This window comes from Mus pahari, chromosome 3 (genome assembly GCF_900095145.1).
Source record: "Mus pahari chromosome 3, PAHARI_EIJ_v1.1, whole genome shotgun sequence".
In the NCBI taxonomy this organism is placed as follows: Eukaryota; Metazoa; Chordata; class Mammalia; order Rodentia; family Muridae; genus Mus; species Mus pahari.
Window position 1 is genome coordinate 114,259,018 of NC_034592.1, and position 21,432 is coordinate 114,280,449.

The following is a 21,432-nucleotide window of genomic DNA, read 5'->3' on the forward strand; positions in this document are numbered from 1 at the left end:
TCCTTATTTGGTAGCCTGAGATGAAGCCCTCCAGCTCTCTCCCGCTTCCATACTGTCCCCCAAAAGCTGTGCTTGGAACCTGGAGCGGGGCTGGAGGCTGGGGTGGGGGCAGTGTAGACTGAAAGCGAGAGACAGGCTCTTAAATTTTTAAAATTAATTATCTACTTTATATTCCTACTGAAGCTCTCTCCTCTCCTCCCAGTGCCCCCACCTCCTCTTCCCTCCTCCACTCTTCTTCTTTCTCTTCAGAAAAGGGGAGGCCTCCCACGGATATCCACCAGTCTTGGCATATCCAGTTGCAGTAAGACTAGGTGCATCTTCTCCCACTGAGGCTGGACAAGGCAGCCCAAGAGGGGGAAAGGGTCCTAATGGCAGGCAAATGCTCTGCTGTTGAGAGTCCCACATGAAGACCAAGCTATATACAACTGCTACATATGTGCAGAGGGCCTAGTCCCGCGCATGCTCCCTGGTTGGTGGTTCAGTCTCTGTGAGCCCCGACGGGCCCAGGTGAGTTGTAGGTCAGGCCCTTAATGTATCCCTGTATTGACCGGCGCAGGAGACCGCTACATGGTGGCCGACTGCGGGGGTGGCACTGTGGACCTGACGGTACACCAGCTGGAGCAGCCTCACGGGACCCTCAAGGAGCTCTACAAGGCTTCTGGCAAGTAGACCAGCAAGTACCCTTGCCGCCCAGCTCGCACAGGTCCCCTGGTGGCCTCTCTGGTAATGACACCCTCTCTATCTCCTACCCTGTTGCAGGCGGCCCCTACGGAGCAGTAGGCGTGGACTTGGCCTTTGAGCAGCTGCTCTGCCGCATATTCGGGGAGGACTTCATCGCCAAATTCAAAAGGCAAAGGCCAGCAGCTTGGGTGGACCTAACCATTGCCTTCGAGGCCCGCAAACGCACGGCAGGCCCGCACCGTGCGGGGGCGCTCAACATTTCGCTTCCTTTCTCGTTCATTGACTTCTACCGGAAGCAACGAGGCCACAACGTGGAGACCGCCCTGCGCAGGAGCAGGTGGGCACAGGTTCAAGAAGGCTCAGGCAACGTTTGCTAATGTGGCCTGCTCTTGAAAGGGAGAGTCGTGGGCCCCAGGGCCCAGAGAGCAGCGTGGTTAATTACACACACACAAACACCATGCCAGCCAGCCAGCCCGCGACAGGGGTGTGAATACTGGGTGGTAGGGCAGGTCCACCAGCAGTCAGGAACTAGCAGCCTAAAGTGATGTCATAAGGGATAGAGGCTGCAAATTTTATCTCCTCCCTGTCCCAGCCCCATCAATGTTCTTGGCTCCTCTAGTCTGAAGTAAGGGTGTGCTGTTCTGCCATCTCACGCATGAATCTCATAAGCCAAGCAGACAGCAGAGTGGGATAAAGAAGAGCAAGTGTCCACCCTTTATACACCATGTGAAAAATCACATCTGCATTTCCTGTTGGGCATTCCCAACAGGATTTCCATGGAGCTATGGGGTAGGGAACACCTGTCTAGAAGCGGCAGCAAACATCGGGGCCAACCTGTGTCTCCTTCACCACCCACAGTGTGAACCTCGTGAAGTGGTCCTCCCAGGGGATGCTCCGGATGTCCTGTGAGGCTATGAATGAGCTGTTTCAGCCCACAGTCAGTGGGATTATCCAACACATAGGTGAGTGCACGGAGCCCCATTCGTAAACAACTTTAGGCTCGGGGAAAAAATTCTCTCCTTTATGCCTGGAAACCACCATACATCCTTTCCCTAGGATGAATCCCAGAATCATCTATAGTATCTGGAACAAACAACATATGGTGATTAGTTCTACCATGTTAAAGAAGGTCTGGTCCCTCTATTTCCTCATTTTGTAAATGGGGTTAAATGAGCTGATAGTGTGTAGCGTGGACACTGTCCTGATTAGTGTGAATACATTCCTAGCCCTTCACAGGATGAAGATATAGCAAAGGAGTAGGACCACTGATGAGTGCCAGAAACCATCAGTGAAAGGTTTCTAGTTAATACCTGGTTTTTAGGTATTAAAATACCAGTGGGGCCAGGGCATGGTGGCACACATCTTTGATACCAGCTCTCAGGAGGCAGAGGCAGGTGGGATCTCTGTGAGTTTGAGGCCAGCCAGGTCTACAAAGCGAGTTCCAGGGCAGCCAGGGCTGTTACACAAAGAAACCCTGTCTTGAAAAACCAGAGTACTAGTGGAGGCAGCAGAGACGGTGACAGGATGGGCCTTAGTAACTGTCGTCTTCCCTCTCTTTCTGAACCCATCCCAAACCTGCCCCTGCCATGCAGAGATGCTGCTGGCTAAGCCTGAGGTGCAGGGTGTGAAGCTGCTTTTCCTGGTGGGCGGCTTTGCGGAGTCGGCGGTGCTGCAGCATGCGGTGCAGGAAGCCCTGGGCACTCGTGGCCTGCGCGTTGTGGTCCCGCATGACGTGGGCCTCACCATCCTCAAGGGAGCAGTGCTCTTTGGCCAGGCTCCCGGTGTGGTGCGAGTGCGCCGCTCCCCCCTCACTTACGGTGTGGGCGTGCTCAATCGTTTTGTGCCTGGCCATCACCCACCCGAGAAGTTGCTGGTTCGGGATGGGCGCCGTTGGTGCACCGATGTCTTTGAGCGCTTCGTAGCAGCAGAGCAGTCGGTGGCGCTAGGAGAGGAGGTAAGGCGCAGCTACTGTCCTGCGCGCCCGGGCCAGCGGCGTGTGCTCATCAATCTGTACTGCTGCGCTGCGGAGGATGCGCGCTTCATCACTGACCCTGGTGTGCGCAAGTGTGGTGCACTCAGCCTGGAGCTTGAGCCTGAAGGCTGTCCGGAAAACACAGGCACATCCCCCAACCGCCGTGAGATCCGTGCTGCCATGCAGTTTGGCGATACTGAGATTAAGGTCACTGCGGTGGATGTCAGCACCAATCGCTCTGTGCGAGCAGCCATCGACTTTCTTTCCAACTGAGGGCGCACCCTTCGGTGGGGACACAAGAACGTGCTAATTTTCACAGCAGCACCCTTTTCTCGGGGTAAGGACACATGGAGACTCACTTTAGGGCTGTGCCTTGATCTGCTGACTGGAACACTAAAAGTCCCCTTACCCCAAGAGGTGAGGTGGTATTAACAGATGTCTAAGAAGTTTGCTTAGAGGGTGAGCCTGGCTTGGCGAGTGTGTGATCATGAAGATAGACTGCAACAGAGGATTAAACACTGACCTGAACTTGAGGTTAGGCGAAGCTGCTGAGGAGCCACGGGGGTGGGGGTGGGAGGGGGTGCAGAACCCGGACTGAAGTTAGCTAACTGTTGAGTTCAAGCCACAGGATGCCCAAGAGAGCAATCTCATGCAGGGGGGAGTGGGGAGGGGAGTGTTAGGCCCATGCTAGAGGGACATGTGTGATAGCACCTTCCTGGAGGTGTGACTGTTAATTGTGGCTGCATTGCCACAGTGAAAGCTGTTTGGAGGAGATATGGACACAGCATGCTCAAAGGACCTACAGGAAAGCTGTAAATGACCCATTTGCCCCCAACCCAGTTACAGGGGGACGGAGATACGGTGGCAAGTGGGGGAGGGGGTTCCAGCTCTGCCACATACCAGTATAGTATACCATTAGGAAATCTGGTCAATCGGATTCTCCAAGTGTGAAATGTCAGACATTTCTTGCCAACCATGGCATAAGACAGCTTTCCCTGCCTGAGAACTTACCCTAAGGTGAAAACAGAGTTTGCAAGGTAAGGGAAAAAACAGCCTTCTGGAACTACCACAGCAGGGACCCCCATAAGTGGGATTAATGTATGAATAATAGAAGACAGTTGTCAGCTACACAGATCAAAGGGACGTGGCAAGGAGTCGCTCTCCTCCTGTCCAGCATCCCTGAGTTCCTGAAGGCTGCTTTATGTCCTAGACCCCTCCCCACTCAAGCAACTAGTCCCAAGACCCAAACGGCGTCCATGTCCTCGTACAGGTGCCGCGGTGTGGCGCAGTACCTTCCTCCTGATCTCCCTGGCCCATCTATGAAGGATAGGGTGGGCTTCCAACCCCAGAGAACAAACAGCCCCCACTGACCTCTGAAATCTACCGGAGTTTTTATTTATTGAGGTCTCTATCCCAACCAGTCATTTAAAAACCAAGTACCACAGACCTGAGGGGGTAGGGGCTTGGAACTGTACCTCCTCACCACACAACCAGCGGTGGGGAAGGGAGATGAGGGCAGCAGAGGTGGAGAAGGGGAGACGACAGTAGCAGCAGCAATGGGGCATCCATGTCACACAGACAGCCACTTGTCCTCTCCCAATCCCTAGCTAGAGCCCCTATGGCTTGGGGTGGAAGAGGTAAGGCCCACCCCAGGTCCCTCCCCTCAGACAGCCTCCTTGGGGCTCAACCCTTTTCTTCCGTCAGGAGACTCAGGCACATGGGAGAGGAGGAAGTGGGGGAGGAGACTGGAGGGGCAGGGTGGTGGAAGGAATGAAGGCAGAAGTGGGGGGCATGGCAAGGTCTAGCCCTGCCATGACCACCAGGGGAGAGGTGAGGAAGCCACACCGTCACACAGCATGTCGGGGGTGCAGGTAGAGTTTAAGGCTCAGGGGCTCAGGCAGGCAGGCAGGCAGGCGGGCACGGTCCCAGGCCTCAGTCGAAGCCGTGCCAGTCGCTCTGTTCCGAGTCATACTCCAGCTCGGCGCCCACACACTTGACACCATCCAGCAGCATGGGTGTACCGTGGTGCCGGTCTGCAAGGTAGGCCCGAGTTAGAGCGTGCAGGCTGTGTGCTGGCACCACACAAGGTTTATTCCAAAGGGACCTCTCTCTCCCTGGCATTAGCTGAGGATTCTGGGAAAGACCCTGCCAGCTTCAAGAATCTCTTGAAGTCGGTCTCATGTCTCCCTCCTCCAACCAGACCTGCCCTAACCTTAACTCACCCATGACCCGCGCCTGCACCGTCACTCGCACACAGGTGCCTATGTCACCCTCGCAGGCCAGGAGCATCTCCTCTTTGAGGACGCCTTCTTTGTGTGCCGAGTACTCACACTTGATGCTGTAACCTGGTGGAGGACAGGGACGAATAGGCAATCAGTACCTCCCACAGCTCCTCCATACTGCCGCGAGCTTGCATAGTCCCCAGGTGGTCCCTTCGGAGACCCACCCCACAGAGCTGGTACAGGACTTAAGAAACTCCCCCATCCTTTCAAATAAGGCCAATGTGCCTCTGGCCTGAGAACTCAGCATGGCTCTAAAGGTGGAAGACAGGGTCCAATTCATCCTTCTAAGGTCCCACTAGTGCCACACAAGATGGCAGGAAGGAGGTGATGGAGACCAGGGAGAGGCTGTCAGAGTGGGTTTTGAACAGATGGGGTGGCAAGAGGAAGGAGCGTCCACTGAAGGGCAAGTGGCTAGGAAGCAGTAGTGGGGATGTGGAACTGCAGCTGATACTTGGCATCGTACCCTTGAAACTGGCACCCTAGTCTCTGCCAGGCTGGTGATCAGGAGTCAGACAGCACCAGAAGCCAGCCGGAGAAGCAGCCTAGAACCCAATGCCTGGATGGAACTAGTGGGTTCTAGATATTAGCCACCCAAAGTCCCTACAGCTCCTGCCTTCTTATCCAGGAAGATGAGAGGGAAGGCTGGAGGCCCAAAGGCAGTTCCTCAGTGGCTCCCATCTCTGGAACCTCTCCACTGAAGGTACCATCAGACACTGAACAGGTATGCAAACCTGGAGTGTACGTTAATGGATTTTTCTGTCCAAACATGGACGCCTGGGGCTGGAACTGCCATGCTCCCACACTGGAAACTCAAAGAGATGCCACGCCCCTGACTTTCACTGAGCAGCCTGATCACCCTAGCGAGGCAAAGAGCAAGAAGCCCACGTCCTCACTCCTACTCCCAGCAGGCCCTCACAGGGAACGAGGGCAGGCCTCTAGCAGCCCAGGAGGGGACCTACCTTCAGAGACGGGTGTGACACTGAGGAGCTTGAGGTGCAAGCTGTGGACAGGGGCCTCACGGATGTCCTTGCTCAGTCTGCGCACTGGAGGCAGAGTGAAGGTAATCTCATACCTGTGCAGGATCTTCAGGAAGCCGACCTGCAGCAACGAGGGAGAAGGGAGAGGCAGCTTCACGGTGGTTTCTCCTGGGCGACAGGGTAGGCCGCCCGGGCTCCTGGTGGGCCCTAGCACCTGCCTCCCTGGGAGCCCCACACTTGCTACTTTCCAGCTCTTCCAGGCATTTCAATAATTCCTTCCCCTTAAGGCTCATGGCCCGAGCGATTTCTGTCGTCCAGATACACTGCTGGCAACCAATGTTGTCCCTGTGGGACGGGGGCCTTGGGAACTTTTTGGTGTGAAGAGTTATGCCCAGTGTCTGTCTCAGAGACCCCACAGGCCTCAGTTTTATAGATAAGAATATGGAAGTTAGGAAGTGACTGCCTAGAGGTCACATTGTGAAGTACAGGCAAGTCCTTCCTAGGCGTCCTGTTCACTCCTGTCCTGTGTAGTACTCAGTAAGAGACCAGCCACAGCCAGGGAGGGAAGCGTCACTACTACACCTATCCAGATCAAGCAGGCCGGGAAGGAATGCTGGTGACTTGGTTTCTTGATAGATAGCATGGGATGGGAGAGAAAAACAGAACTGGAGAACTGGACATTAGGGTTTGGGGAATGGCTCAGTGGTAGATGATGTATTCAACATGTGTGAGTTACTAGTTTTGATCCCAAGAACCAACCAAACTAACCAACTAACTAACAAAAACATTAACAAAAACCCACTAAACCAGCTGTGGGAGCCCACAGCAAATCAAAAGCTGAATATTAACTACTAAACCTGTGATCCTGTCTGCCGACAGGAGGTTATGGATGTGTGCCTACCTGCACACTCAGTGGTGCCATGTGATCAGCGACCTCTGCTCATGGCCCAAGTCATTTCTGTCATCCAGATACACTGCCTGGCAAACCAATGCTGTCCCTCTGGGACAGGGGCCTTGGGAACATTTTGGTGTGAAGGGTCAGAAACTGAAATGCTTCTGAGAAGAGTGGCCTTGTGAAAGCTTTCTGAGGCAGGCAGGGTAGCTCTCATCTACTCCCAGCACGGAGACCAAGGCAGTAGGACTGCTACAGGTTTAAGAGCCGTGTGAGCTACCCAGTGAGTCTTAGGCCAGCCCTGTTACCCTCTCAAAACAGAGCTGGGGACAGAGCTCAGTTGGTAGAGTGCCTGTCTAGCATGTGTGGCCCTGGGTTTGCTCCCCATCACCAAATCAAATCAGGCCTAGTGGGGCATACCTGTAATCCCAGCGCTCTGGAGGCAGGGGCAGAGGGATCAGAAGTCCAAGGTCATCCTTGGCTACACAGCCAGTTCAAGGACAGCTTGGAGTACATGAGACCCTGTCTTAAAAAAGCAAAACAACATGTTTTTTTTTTTTAAAAAAAAAAAAACTGGGTTTCTTTTTCATTTCTTGGCTTACCACATGCTACAGTGCTGTGGAGGTCAGGAGATAATCTGCAGGAGCTGGCTCTATCCTCCCACCAAGTAGGTTCTGGGACCAAACTTAGGTAGCCAGGCTGGGCGAGTACCTTTACCTGCTAAGCCATGTCAATGGTCCTCAAAAAATTATCAGGTCTACTGAGCTGGCCCAGTGGGTGAAATAGTGCTCCCCACTGACCCAACAACCTGAAGCTGGTCCCCAGAACCTACGCAGTAGCAGGGTGGACTGACTCTCGGAAGATGTCCACAACCTCCACAGGTATGCTATAGCACACCTCCCCCAAAATCAATAAATGTAAAAAGGCTGGGCAGTGGTGGCACACGTCTTTAATCCCAGGACTCTGGGGGTAGAGGCAGGCGGATCTCTGAGTCCAAGGCCAGCCTGGTCTACAGAGAGTTCCAGGATGGCCAAGGGATACATAGAGAAACCCTGTCTCAATGGTTGAGATGAGATGAGATGAGATGAAGGAAGGAAGGAAGGAAGGAAGGAAGGAAGGAAGGAAGGAAGGAAAAGCTTTTTAAAAAAGGCTTTCTAGGGGCTCGTAAGATGGCTCAATGGATAGAGGCACTTTGCCACACACACAGGCTTTGGATGTGAGGTCAGTCCGATGAGAAGTCCTGATTCCACACAGTGCTCCCTGACCTCCACGTGCACACTATGGCACCTGCAGTACAGTGCACACTCAGAGGAATAGTTTTAAAAGAAATTTTAAAGACCTTCTGGCTGTATTTGCAATACTGTGACCTGGGACCCAGTTGTGGCACTTGCCAGGGAAATACTCAGAGATGTGGAGGACGACACTTATCAGCACCCTAATTTATAAAAGGAATAGAAACACCCAGAACACAGAAGCAGCCATGACATATGCTAAATACCAGATGGGGGTGAAATCTCATTGAAAATTATTTCCTGGCAAGCAGGAAACAGTTTGCAAACAAAAGCAAGCAAAAAAACATGTCAGCCGGGTGTGGTGGCACACACCTTTTACCCCAGCACTCAGGAGGCAGGGGCAGATGGATCTCTCTGAGGTTCCAGGCCAACCTGGTCTACAGAGCAAGTTCCAGACCAGTCAGAGCTACACAGAGAAACCCTCTCTCCAAAAACAAAAACAAACAAACAAACTAAAAAAAACCCTACTACCAACAATACTAGCTTTTGGAAATAAAGTTTTGAAAAAAAAAAATGCACTAACATATTCACCATGGTCACTTCTGGGCCATGTGCCCGTGACTACCTTTAATTTTCCTGTCAAATTTTTTAGTGCCTTGATTTTGTTTACTTCCCTGAGAGCCATCAGCTGCAGGAAAGAGAATGAAGACTTTAGGGTCAAACAGAAAAGAATACAAACCTGGGGCCCTTGTGAGAAGGGCAGCAGGCCCTCCCCCTAGGCCACTTCTGCTCAACTCTGGGTCCCTGCCTCACTGACCAACCTGAAGGTCTCAATCCCTATTTCCCCTACCCTGTCCCGTCCAAACATTCCTTCCTAGCCCTTCTAAGTGGGTTTGGAACCTAATAGCCTCCAAGCACTTGAAGGAGCCATGCTGCTGGATGTGTGAAGCATAACGTGGGGTGTGAATAGCTAGTTGGCATGTGGGGTGTGAATAGCTAGTTGGCTGGTGAGATGGCTCGGCGAGTAAAAACAGCCGTCAACCCTGATGACCAGGGTTTGATCCCCGGAACCCACAAAGCAGAAGAGAGACCAGACTCATGCAAGCTGTCCTCTGACCTCCATGTGTGGCTGTGGCATGCACGCTCCAACAAAAACAAATAAATGAAGAATCATATGGAGTCAAAAGAAGGGAGAAGATAAATGGGGGACAAACTGCCCAAGGCCACACGCCAGGACAACATGCCTAGGCCTGATCCAGGCCCATGACACCACAGCCTCCAACCAGCCTTCTAGTCTACGGCATTCACTGATTTCCTTACCTCCCATTTTAAAGATGAAGAAACCAAAGCTCAAGAAGAGGCAAGGATGTGCCTGAGACCCCAGCTAGGGAAGGGTTGGATGGATAGGACAGCTAGAAGCCAGGGAAGAGAAAGGAGGAGTGAGGCCGGTGATGGGGGGTGGGGGGGTGGGGTGAGCTCACTTACCTTGACTAGGAAGCTGTTGTCACTCTCCTGAGTAACCATGACCACCGAGTCATGCAGCTTTTCATCAAAGTGGACGTGGCTCTGGGAGCCTTCTGCATCGTGGCCTGCTGCAAAGCGGATACTTCGGACTCTGGGCTTACTGCCTAGGAAGAGGAGAAGGCTCCAGGGACTGCCAGATTCCCGCATCACCAGGAAACCACATCTCTTTGTTCCCTCCCCATGCTCTGACTGCTCTTGACATCACCCAGAGTACACTGACCAGTATCAGTAGAAACTGTGAACCTTGAGGCTTGAGTACCACCCACACAGAGACACCTACCTGTGTAGTCTTCCCACAGATGTGCCCTTCCCAGCATACGTGTGAGAAATACTCGGAGTAGCTGATAGGACCCTCACTTGGAGGGAAAGAGGCTGGCACCTTCTCTACCATCATTCAGTGTAGAGTAGGACTGTCCACAGTGCCAAGCTCTCCGTCCTGCCATCTATTTGTTTTTAAGATTTTATTTATTTATCCATTTATTTATTTGTATGTTTGCATTGTCTGTCTTTCTGTCTGAGTTTATGTGACCAATGTGTCAAACAAGAAAGCATTGGATCTGATAGGCATAATGGCACACACTTTTAATCCTAGCTTGGGAGGCAGCGGCAGGTGATTCTGAGTTCAAGGTCAGATGGCACCAATTAGTAAAACCCTGTCTGGGGGGATGGGGGTGGGGGTTTGGGAGACAGCCACAACAAAGGCAACAGATTTGAAGGAACTGGATTTTCAAGTGATTCTGTGTGTGCTGGAAACTTAGCCCAGGTCCTCTTCAAGAGGGCTGCTGAACCACCTCCCCATCCCCAATGACACCTTCCCTTCCTGGTTTGTTAGTGCATGAGATAGGCCCAGCCTGTGACTCCTGATAACTCCAACCAACCTGGGGCACAGTGATAAGAATGGACTCTAGTGAATCCACCTACAATGAAGCCTGTTAAAAAGCACACTTTTGAGGAAAAAACAAAAACAAAAACAAAAACCAACTTGGCCTCCTAGAAGAGGTTTGAACTGCTAGGCAAGATGAATGGTCACCAGCACTAAAGAGGCTGAGAGGCCTTCCAGTCTACCCCACACTGTTTCCTCCTCTACTAGTGCCGACGAGGGGCTATGAGGGCTATTAGCTATCACTGTGATGTATTGAGAGTTCTAAGGCCAGAAATGGCAGGAATTTAAACATCCTACCAGGCTGGGAGATAGCCAAGAGCCTGTGGGAAACCAAGGGCTCGAACCCAGCCCTCTGTGACCCTCCAGCAAGGCCTTAGGCCTCCCAAGAGTCTGATCCAGAGTCATTTTGGTGGGAGGGCCTGGAATGGCACTGGCTAGGTTCTTGGATACTCAGCAGAAGCTCTGCCAAACAGGTATAGCCATAGTCCCTGGTAAGCCCCCTTCAACCCGAGTCTCAAATCTTACCCAGTTTCCTTTACCTAAATAATGCCTTCTAGATTCATGCTGAGGTCCTGGCCCAGGTGCCTGATGTTCAACCAGCCCAGCCCTTATGTCCTTTAACACTGCGACCAGTGGAACAGAGGGACTAGCATATGTGGACACAAAAGCATGTACTTCCAGAGAATGGCGAACCGAGGAGCAAGCAGGGCTCCCTGCTGGGGCTTGGGTGATCCTAGACCCAAGCACAAGCACCGGCACATTCTCAACAGAGACATCTCACATTCAGGGCGGAAACAGTACTCCATCCACCCGGCCACTCTAGGAGCTCATACAGCCGGACAGGCTTACAGCACTCACCTCTGTTGGCTGCAGCCATGGACACGCTCCCTGCCACTGGGCAAGACACGCAGCTCCTACTTGACACTGCCACTCAACCTCAGCAGCCTGCCATGCTCCAGGGACAGCAGCAGGAACCTGAAGGATGAGGAGTAAGGAGACAGGTGTCAAGACCACCCGTCAGCCCATGGCTGGTGGGGACCAGGGAGGGCGGCTCCCTTTGGAAAACCCTTATTGCTTTCAGAAGACACAGGAGCATCTGTCTGACCTTTGTAGTTCACACACACACACACACACACACACACACACACACACACACACACACACATCCCTCAGCCCAGCCCAGCCCAGTCCTGCCTGATACCCTACTGACCTAAGACTCCTCCAGCTAGCTTCAGTTGCCAAAGTGCCAACATGGGACTCCTATGTCCAGCTACCTAAGACTGGCAGGAAAGACAGCTTAGGAAGAAAGGTTTTCTTTACTGACACTTTTTAGAGGCTATTTCTGGTATTGCTGACCCCAAAGAGCAGGACTATATTATTCAGGTCATACAGTTCAAATAGATACAGGTCAGTCAACAGTATGATTACAAGTGGTAAGAATAAGAGACGACCTCATAAGATTTCATATTCATACTCATATTCCAACAGTCAGTCAAGGCCACATACAGAGTCCTGTGGAGGAGGGGCCCCCCTGTCCAAGCCTGCTGTTTAGATCCTGAGCCACAGAGGCCTCTGGCTCAGCAACCCAAGGGCTGCCTCCATGCAAAAGTAACTAAGACGCTGAGGTGGATCGGCAGGTAAAGGCACTTGCTGCCAAGCCTGATGACCTGAATTTAATCTGGGGACCCACATGGCAGAAGAGAAACAATTCCTGCACCTCTCCTCTAACCTTCATACATGTGTAAGTGTGTACACACACATATATGCATGTAACAACATCAAAAAGAACAACCACGAGGCATTCTTAGGAAGCTTCTGATGGCAGGGTAGAGCCCATTGAAGCATCAAAAATAAAAACAAAAACAAAAACCCAGGGAGGGCACCCACCTGATGGAAGAGATGGAGCACCCAGAGCCAGCCCCCGTGCAGGCGACAGGAAGGGTGGGGAGCAAGCCAAGCACCCCACCCTCACGTACCTCAAGTACCACCAAGGCAGCAGTGCCTCAGCCATTTGACTAGAGGGAAATAACTCAGCCTATAGCCTGTATGTGAACTGCCATCTTTGCAGGCAACTTCCTGCAAATAACAAAGGATCAAACGCCAAGCCATTCTGCGCTCCTAAAGAAACAAAACGCCAGATGCAAGGACTCTTGAGATGTTGCTGACCTGTGAGAGATGCCCAAGTGGCTCTGACAGATGATCTGGTGACCCAAAGGGAGAATGGCGCAGATTGCAATGGGGAGAAATAACACCTCCCCTCACTCACTGTGGGACAACACAGCCATGTCCCTGAAGTGAGACAGCTGGCATGAAGTCACAGCATCTCTGACAAAGGATGACTGATAACGATTCTTAGGCTAGGCCTAACTGAGCCTCTACACCCAACTTAACCAAACACATAGGACTGTGGAACAGATTAAATAACTGTGTACGCACAACGAGACCATCCAGAAGGCAGGCTAGGCCACGGGACAACTGACCCGTTTCTAAATGAAAGAGATGTGGGAGAGTGCTCTAGATATGGAATTGGGCCACAGCCTGATTGTTTGTTTGCAAATAAAGGTTCATTGGGTTACAATCTCTCTTACTCATTTGTGTGTCATTTGTGGCAGCTTTTGCACTGAGATAATACTACTTTGAATAGCTGTGACCTGGCCTGAACAGTTCTACCAATTTGCTTTAGATAACACTCACATAAGGCACCAAGAAGGCAGATAAATCCCACAAGAAAGCAGACCCTTTTGACTCATCAACTACAAGAAATGGTGGGAGGGGTTTCGAACTCTCTATTAAAACAACACATTTGAAGGGCTGGATGGCTCAGCCATTACATGTACTGCTCTTGAAGGACCAGAGTCTGAGTCCTAGAACCTATGTCAGACAGCTCGCAATTGCCAGCAAGTTACTCCAACCCCAGGGGATCTAAAAAGCTCTTCTGGCCTCTCCTGGTACCTATACTTATAAGCACATACCCCCAGCAGTCATATACATACAATTAAAAATGAGATAAAGTTTGGAGAGTGGCCATCTGAGAGCTGAATGTATTGGCATAGCTTTAATCTTAGTACCTGGAATGCAGAGGCACGTGGGTCTCTGAGTCCGAGGCCAGCCTGGTCTGTAAAGTGAGACACTGTTAAGAAGGAAGAGACAGAGACCAATAGTTGGAAACCTTGAGATGGGACTCAACAGCAGAGTGCCTGCTTAATGTGTGGCAATGCCACAGCACTGTGTGAATTAATTTAATTCAAATATATTAAGAAGGGCTAGAGCAATGGAGCAATGACTAAGAACACTTATTGCTCTTACCGAGGACCCAGGCTCAGCTCCCAGTATTCACACAGTGGCTTAAAACCGAGGGACTGAAGCACTTCTGACCTCCTTAGCTACGTAGAGAGTTTGAAGCCAGTCTGAAAAACTGATTTTTTTCAGTGAGAGAATGGAATTGTACTATATATGCATGTCCATGTTTTGCAGAGAAGCACACTGAAATGTTTAGAGATGAGTGACCCAGGAGTGACCTTGCATAATTCAGAGAATGAAGAGAAGCTACAGGGTAGCATTTATAGTCAGTGGCTGGGCCTGTCCCGAGTACTGATCAGTCCTGGTAACCCGTGGGACTTTCTTCCCTGTTGCCTGTTGCCAGACAAGTCCACCCAGTCCTCCACTGCGGCTAGGGTGCTCGGAGCTTGGGTCCCAGGATAGATAGCCCTGGTAGAAAGAAGCCTGGAGAGATGTGTGGAATTCCAAGATTCCAGACTCTGGGATGCAGAAGCAGCCAGAACTGGGACATGCACCATCAACGCCCTCACAGAAGCTTGCTCACAGGCCCCGGGATGAAGAGCAGCAAGCTCTGCCCTACTTGAGTCCGGTGAGGGTTGCTGACAGACGGTCAGCTTGCCTCCAGGGAACCTAGCCTCAGAAAACATTCCAGCCTTTCCTCAAGTGGTAGGCTCCAGGCTGTGACAAGTGACCCGGGAGGCTGGTCTTCTTCACACTGCTACAGCCATGGGCACAGCCACAGCCCAGTGTCTGTAAGGTTCTCCATATCTCTAGACACTTCTTAGAGATGTGGACAACCAGTGGCTGGTGAGCACAGACTCCCACGAGCCCTTCTAACAAAACCGTCTGACCTGGAGTCGTCCCAGTCTACCTTTGCCCAGGCCCTCAGCTGCAAGCTCCCAGTGCCCATCTACACCTCAGCTCAGCTTTGCCAAATGTCCCCAGCATCCATCAGGGCACTGAAGGGGAAGACAGTTTATATTTGTTGATTGAATTCATGAATGACATCCTGAGGCAAGCCCAACTGGGCTAGATATGGTGTGCTCAGGGCCAGTGACTCTCAGGAACTTTTCACCCTCATCTCTTAGCCAACTCTTGCTCTGGAAGGCAACCTCCTCCCAACTGAGGTTTCCGTCCACTCTCCCTCTGCAGGGTTACAACAGTCAGTCAGTTCCTGCCCATGCGTACCCAAGATGAACAAGCTGCTGAAAGCAAGACCTCCACTTCCTGCAGAGGCCAGACTCTGAAGGCGAGCCATCATCATGCAAAAACCGCCTGTAACCTTAGGAATGGTAAGGCAAGTAACAGCAGGGACCCACGAGAGCCTGAAAAAAAAACAAACCTCCAGCCGGGTAGTAGTGGCGCACGCCTTTAATCCCAGCACTTGGGAGGCAGAGGCAGGCGGATTTCTGAGTTCGAGGCCAGCCTGGTCTACAAAGTGAGTTCCAGGACAGCCANAAAAAAAAAAAAAAAACCAAACCTTTCACACCAGACAACCTGCTAGTGGCCGCCCCATGGGAGCTATACTCATCCACACAAATTCCTCATTAGAAGCAGGAAAAGAGGCCACTGGGCCTCTCCCGCTCTAGTCCTGTCCACAGGGACCTGCTAGGCCACCTCACAACCTCTGCCTGGTCATGCCTCCAGCCTGCACCTGTGCTAGCCAAGTTCCCACTGGGGATGGGGGGACAGCGGCCAATCAAATTCAGACTATACCCCTCCCCGTCCACCCCCTAGCTGTGAGAACAGCCATTTCACTTCTCCAGTAGAGTAAGCAGTGGCCTGCTCTTCTCTGAGCCTGTGTGGCTGTGCCTAGGACTCTGTGAAAATGCCCGCACCCTCCACTCTCCTTCCTCAACCCTTAACCACCACAAACTCAAAGCTCTGGGGAGCAAAGGCAATTTCACCGGAAGAAAGGCACTTCTTTCTGGTCACTCTGGGAGGAGCCCTCAGGGAGTTCAGCTTCTCAGAAACTAGCTAAGAGATTAAGGAGGCTTCTCCCCTTCCCTTCTTCCTTTCTTCACTCCAGGGCGCCGGGCTATGGAGGAGGCTGCCATGGAGCCTTTTCTACTTTAGGCCCCTCATCTGGCAAAGATGATGATGCCTGTCATCAAATGGCATCAACAAATGCCATTAGATGGCTGTCAACAAATCAGGAGTGAGAGGAGAAAAAACTGGATATGGCAACAGGCAGACTTGGTTAGTACAGGCCGGAAGGATCTGGGAGTTCAAGGTCATCCTTGGCTACATAGTGATTTTAAGGACAGTCTGGGCTACCTGAGAAAATATCTCTAAATAATTAGTAAGTAAATAACATATATATAATAAAATATATTTTTTCCCCCAGCTTCAGGCTGGAACACTGCTTCAGCTTCAGTGGGGAACACTGAAGGCTTCTTGGGGTTTCAGATGCTCTTGGGGAAACCGGAGTGACAGAAATGTGGGTGGGGAAAGCTTCGAAGCTACCTTTCCAAGAACTAGCATGTGGGTAAACAGGTGGGTGGTCATGGAAAAACCCAGGGTCCTCCGTGCCATAAGGCCTTGCCCCTGTCCAGGCCAGGCTGCCCTGGTCTAGCACTCAAGCTCCAAGCTAAGAGCCAAAGATGACCCATCCACGGCAAAGTGGAACTCCTGGATTGTGACACTCCCCCTTCTGATTACCTACCTCTTCCCAGAGGCAGCCTTTATGCCCCAAGGTATCAACAAAGCCAATTTCAGCTTGTGTTGTGCTGTGTGGCTGGGAGCACAGACCCAAACCTTTTAGCATCTCCTCTCTGAACCTTTCTTCAACCACCATTCCCAACCTAATAGCAGCCCTTTCTATGTCAGAGCAGAAAACAACCTTCAATTCTTCCTACCACCTCCCCGACACCCATCCAGGGACCCAGTCACAGCTCAATCACTCAGCCCAGCAGAAGCACATGTCCAACTTCCCCTTAAAGCTCAAAGAACACCCACTGAAGTCTCAGACAGGGAGTGCCACATGTGGAAGCAATCTTCGATCTCCTCAGCTTTGACCTATCTTCAGACCCCCCCTTCCTCAAAGCCAGTGATACAAGGACTGTATGGGTGTTTACTCTCACAAACAGTGAAGAGAAAGGTTGACCTGTGAAAAGGGTGTTAGCCCCTCCTGTATACCAACCTGTGTGGTTCTCCTCTGCCTAGCATTCACTTCCCACATCCCCCCTGATATCAAAGGAGGCTTCTTGGATTCGTCTGGCCTCTAGATTGACTCTTTCACCCAAGAGGCAGAGACACGGGTGACAGCTGCTCCGGATCTCACTCCTACCCACCCACCACCCACCCACCCACCCACCCACCCCACCCCACATCCACCCATCCATCCACCTACCCAGCTTCCTACACCTTCTGTAACGGGTAGCTTGAGGCGAGGGCCTGGAATGCTGTACCAGTTCACTGACAAACAGCCTAAGACCCCACCCCACTCCACCCCGGTGCAAAGCAATGCCCTACCTTCACATCCCACCACCAAGATTAAAGAGGAAAAACTCTAGCTGTCCAACCGAGCCCTGTTCACTAACAGGAGCACTGGTCCAGAACCTAAATCCAACCATTTCTGCCAGACACTGGGGAGGATCTGGCTCTGGCCCTCTGGCCTTTCCTACCGCCATCCCTGTGGGTGTGGCACGCCCCACCTCACTGTTATTGTTTTCTCAGGGGACAAGAGCAGCAGAACGGGCCTCAGACGTACCCACACCAAGAGCAAGGCCGCGGATCTGTCCATCTGAGATAATGCCCTGCGCTCTCTGAGCTCGCCAGGCTGACGCAGGAGTCTCCGGAGCCGACACTCCCAACATCAACATCCTCCTCATGATCTTGCCCGGGCACCGGAGGCTCAGAGGCTACTCTTCCAAGGTCACATAGAGCCATGAGGATCAGGTGGGAACGGGACATCAGCCACATTTACGCCCCCACCCTCAGGTGTCACTTGTACCCTGCTCGCTAACCGTCACTTGTACCCAGGACCCCACATCCCCCACCCCATCCCGCTTCTACAGAGTTCCCCAGGCTAGAAAGCAAAGCCTCCAGCTCCAGCACAGCTGAGGATCTCAGACTCAGGAGCCGAGTCTGGTGCACTAGACAGAGCCGGGAGGGCCCATCTCACCTTGCAGGCGAGCCCCGCGGCCAGGCGGCCAGGAACGACCGCGGAGGCGGCGGTAGCAGCAGCAGAGCGGGCTGGAGAGCGCGAGGAAGAGCCCCGCGCCGCAGCAGCCACGCGCCACGCCCTCTCCGCCTTCATTGGCTTGAGGGGCGTGGAGGGGCGGGGCTAGGGCACTTCAGACCAATGCGCTGTCTCTGAGATCCACCGATTAACGACGAGATTCCACATCACGTGTGCGCGGAGGCTGAACCCCACGAGTCGACGTCACCCCAGCGGCACGAGCTCGGATGATGAAGCGGGCTGGGAGCTACGTGGGAACCGCTGCTGGAAACCGACCAGAGCGACCTCCCCCATGAGGTTTCCGATCCGCGGCAGTTTTGTCTAGGTTCTAAGCAGTCATCTTTCCTGCTGGACTGAATCTGGATTTCGGTCTTCCTTTCCCACCCATCCCCTATTCCAAATAAGCATTAGAACAAAGAAGGCACGCGGCGTAGGAAGGGGGGAAGGGAGCGTACGCGGGCGCCCCCGGGGACAGGAGCTTCTGCTCCTGGTCTCCAAGGAGGCGGTCGCCATGGCAGCGGGATGCGTCTCGACCCACCCGACAGGGTGTGGGCGTCTTCATAGAGCACTCACTAAGGCTTTTGGATTTTTGCCACAGGCCCACCTGTCGGTGTGCGACTATCTCTATCCTTATATACACTGACTAGGACAAGTGGTTTAAAGTGACAAAGGAGCAGTCCAGAACACACAAGTTCCCGATCCTTCCAACTTAAGTAGCGGAGACAGGCCTTGAACCTCTGTGAGCTTGTTTGTTTTTCCGATAGAATGTCGTCGCTGCCTGTAAGAGTCCTCAAGGTCCGACTCTTCCGTATCCTTATGACCTATAACCTGACTCGGATCTTCTGTCCGCACACTGGTAACAAACAGTCTTTCCGAGCTATTGTTTTCACAGCGTTACTTCACAGAGGGTCCAGTGCTTCCCTGCTGTCTTCAGCAGGGCTTCTCAAACTTTTTATCAGTGTTTTGGATGGTACGTGCGCTCCCTACTGTTGAGAAAATTCTGTCCTCCAGAGCGGACATTGAGAGCTTTTCATTCTAATCCCAGCCTACTCAGCCCCTACTCCCACCTTTCCAGAAACCCCGTCGTGTGTTCCATATCTGCTCTTTATCCAAGTCAGCAGAGAGTGGCTCCAAAGTATCCTGAAGGCCACCACGCCAGGCAAAAGCAGCCTGCAGATGTATAGCCTCCTGAGGCTTTTATAGTTTTCTTTCCATCTTCTTGCCCCTCATCCTACTTCTTCCCAAAGGATTCTCATTTCCAGTCTTCTTTTGAAATATCAGTTCTAACAACACATTCTCACATTTACAATCCAAACAAGAACCAAGGGCTTTGGGGTAGTGGCCTGTGCCTCTTTGGAACATCAGTTTACCCTATTTCTCATGTTTATTTTACTGCCTAGGTGTGTGTTGACTTTCAGTTTCAGGATTCCTTTTTCTCTTTTGCTGCTTTTCACTTGAAACCCATCTCTTGGTGAGCTCTATTGAACGCAGAATAATTGCTAACAGTTTACTGTCTGTGGCAATTTTCTAATAGTCAACTCCTTTTAACATACTTTCTGAATATGTAAGATAGGTAAGTTATTGTACTAGGAGACTCCCAAAGCAAGACACCCCCAGCTTACTGTGAGACCAGCATACAAAAAGAACTGGTTTCTTGATCTTGCCAACACTCCTCATGTTCCTAGACTCTGAGAATCTTGGGTACCTGGGAAAACCTGTGATATGGAGCTGCCTGTACTAAAGCATGCTACATGTCTCCAGGAAAGGCCACAAATGGTTCTGGAAAGCTGCCTGGAGAAAGTAAGGCTTTGAGTGCCAACAGAACACCAAGACAGAAGTTATATGGCTGTTTCTCATTGTTCTCAGTGGGCCCGTGCACTGAGAAGGTATGGTAACATCGAAGTGCCAGACCTATAAGAAGCTTCCTGTGCCCAAAGCCTTATTATCCAAAGCTAGAACACCAGGCTCTATAGAGTTGAGGACAGTATATGAGAAGGAATGAGCAACTAACTGCACGTTAGGAAGACTCCACTTCCAGCTCCAGAGTATTCTGAACTTTATGAAAAAAAATTAAACTATAATCTCCTTTGAAAACTAATAATATGTAATAAATTGATAGATGCTAGGGGGCTAGAGAGATGTTTAGTAGTTAACAGCATTTGCTGCTCTTAAAACCAGGATTTGATCTGGGCAGTGGTGGGGCATTCCTTTAATCCCGATACTTGGGAGGCAGAGGCAGGTGGATTTCTGAGTTCAAGGCCAACCTGGTCTACAGAGTGAGTTCCAGGACAGCCAGGTCTACACAGAGAAACCCTGACTCAAACAAAAACAAAACAAAACAAAAAAAATGATGGATGCTAAAAATACTACGTTATTTCTCTTGTGTGCAGGCATAAACATATGGTTCCGTGTGTGTGTGTGTGTGTGTGTGTGTGTGTGTGTGTGTGTATCAAAGCATTTGTAATAGGGCCTGTAATGGTTTAAATATGCTTGGCCCAGGGAATGGCGCTATTTGTAGGTGTGGCCTATTTGGAGTAGGTGTGTCACTGTGGGCATGGACTTTAAGACCCTTGTCCTAGCTGCCTGGAAGTCAATCTTCTCCTAGTGACCTTCAGATAAAGATGTAGACCTCTCAGCTCCTCCTGACTGGACGCTGTCATGCTCCCACCTTGATGATAATGGACTGTAGCTCTGAACCTGTAAGCCAGCTACAATTAAATGTTGTCCTTATAAGAGTCGCCTTGGTCATAGTGTCTGTTCACAGCAGTAAAACACTTACTGAGCCAGGCCCAAATAGAAATAAATCAAATATATATCAACAATAAAATTAACAAATTACACTGTTATTATACAATGATATCAGTGACAAAGGACAAGCTGAATAAATGCAAAAATATAGATATGATTCTTAATGATATATTGAGCAAAAGATACCAGATACAAAAAAATATAACATCTACTTTTGAATTTTAATGTGTTTCTTTTGATCAATGCACTATGTATTTCTCTTAAGTACATATCTAGGGTTTTCTGGTATATAGCCTGTTGCAGCTTTGTAAAGTGCTACTTAGCTAGTATGAAGTGCATTTTTCAAATTTTCCTTCACATATGTTTTGAATAAGGATGGGCTACAACAGACATTTTTGCATAAAATTCAAAGATTGGAAGAAAAATAGCAGTAATACAGAATTTGACATTTACAAGCTCCAAGGAAGAGATCTGTCACCCACACACTTTGTTGATCTGCTAACTTACCTCACTGACATAGATTAGCAGATATGCCTACAAGGACTCTGTGTTTTCCTGATTGTCCTTCAAGTCTCTGACTCCTGGGGCAGCTGACCAAGGGGCCTGCTGCTTCTGCAGTTCACGCATGTGAGGACTGACAGCAGTCAGAGCTGACATTGTTTCTCTTGTTCAGGGGCTTTTGCTCTTAGATTCCACTGTGTTCCTGTTAATGTCCATCTTCCCTTTCCAACTCCTAATCTTTGGACTTGAAACTCCAGCATTAAATATAAAAACATTAA

General features: G+C 51.0%; 2 protein-coding genes across 4 annotated transcripts in view; one reads left to right on the forward strand and one right to left on the reverse strand.

Moving 5' to 3' along the window:
* The window catches only part of Hspa12b (heat shock protein family A (Hsp70) member 12B), an 18,254-nt gene extending 14,558 nt beyond the window's left edge, over positions 1 to 3,696 (forward strand). The window contains exons 10-13 of the mRNA XM_021192372.2: positions 557 to 661; positions 760 to 1,018; positions 1,540 to 1,643; positions 2,274 to 3,696. Of these exons, the coding sequence (XP_021048031.1) occupies positions 557 to 661; positions 760 to 1,018; positions 1,540 to 1,643; positions 2,274 to 2,926 (1,121 nt within the window). The 3' untranslated portion in view covers positions 2,927 to 3,696. The remainder of the gene's footprint in view (positions 1 to 556; positions 662 to 759; positions 1,019 to 1,539; positions 1,644 to 2,273) is intronic.
* On the reverse strand, positions 3,671 to 21,323 carry C3H20orf27 (chromosome 3 C20orf27 homolog). 3 transcript variants are annotated; one of them, XM_029536177.1, is made up of 6 exons: positions 17,849 to 17,975; positions 11,302 to 11,418; positions 9,522 to 9,660; positions 5,895 to 6,033; positions 4,876 to 4,998; positions 3,671 to 4,686 (listed from the first exon to the last, which is right to left on the reverse strand). In XM_029536177.1, the coding sequence occupies exons 3-6, from the start codon at positions 9,558 to 9,560 to the stop codon at positions 4,586 to 4,588; spliced, it is 402 nt and encodes a 133-aa protein (XP_029392037.1). In that variant the 5' UTR covers positions 9,561 to 9,660; positions 11,302 to 11,418; positions 17,849 to 17,975; the 3' UTR covers positions 3,671 to 4,585. The 3 variants fall into 3 exon arrangements, with proteins under 3 accessions (XP_029392037.1, XP_029392036.1, XP_021049500.1); XM_029536176.1 differs by lacking the exon at positions 17,849 to 17,975 and adding an exon at positions 21,161 to 21,323 and having other exon boundaries at positions 4,026 to 4,686; positions 9,522 to 9,664; XM_021193841.2 differs by having other exon boundaries at positions 4,026 to 4,686; positions 9,522 to 9,664.
* Positions 21,324 to 21,432: the final 109 nt, after the last annotated feature.

Bases quoted from the DNA above. Each gene is read 5' to 3' on its own strand.
- C3H20orf27 (XM_029536176.1), bottom strand. The intron at 6,034-9,521 runs GTAAGTGAGCTC...TCGTTGCTGCAG, and splicing joins ACAACAGCTTCCTAGTCAAG to GTCGGCTTCCTGAAGATCCT. The intron at 4,999-5,894 runs GTAGGTCCCCTC...GTCCTCCACCAG, and splicing joins TGTCACACCCGTCTCTGAAG to GTTACAGCATCAAGTGTGAG.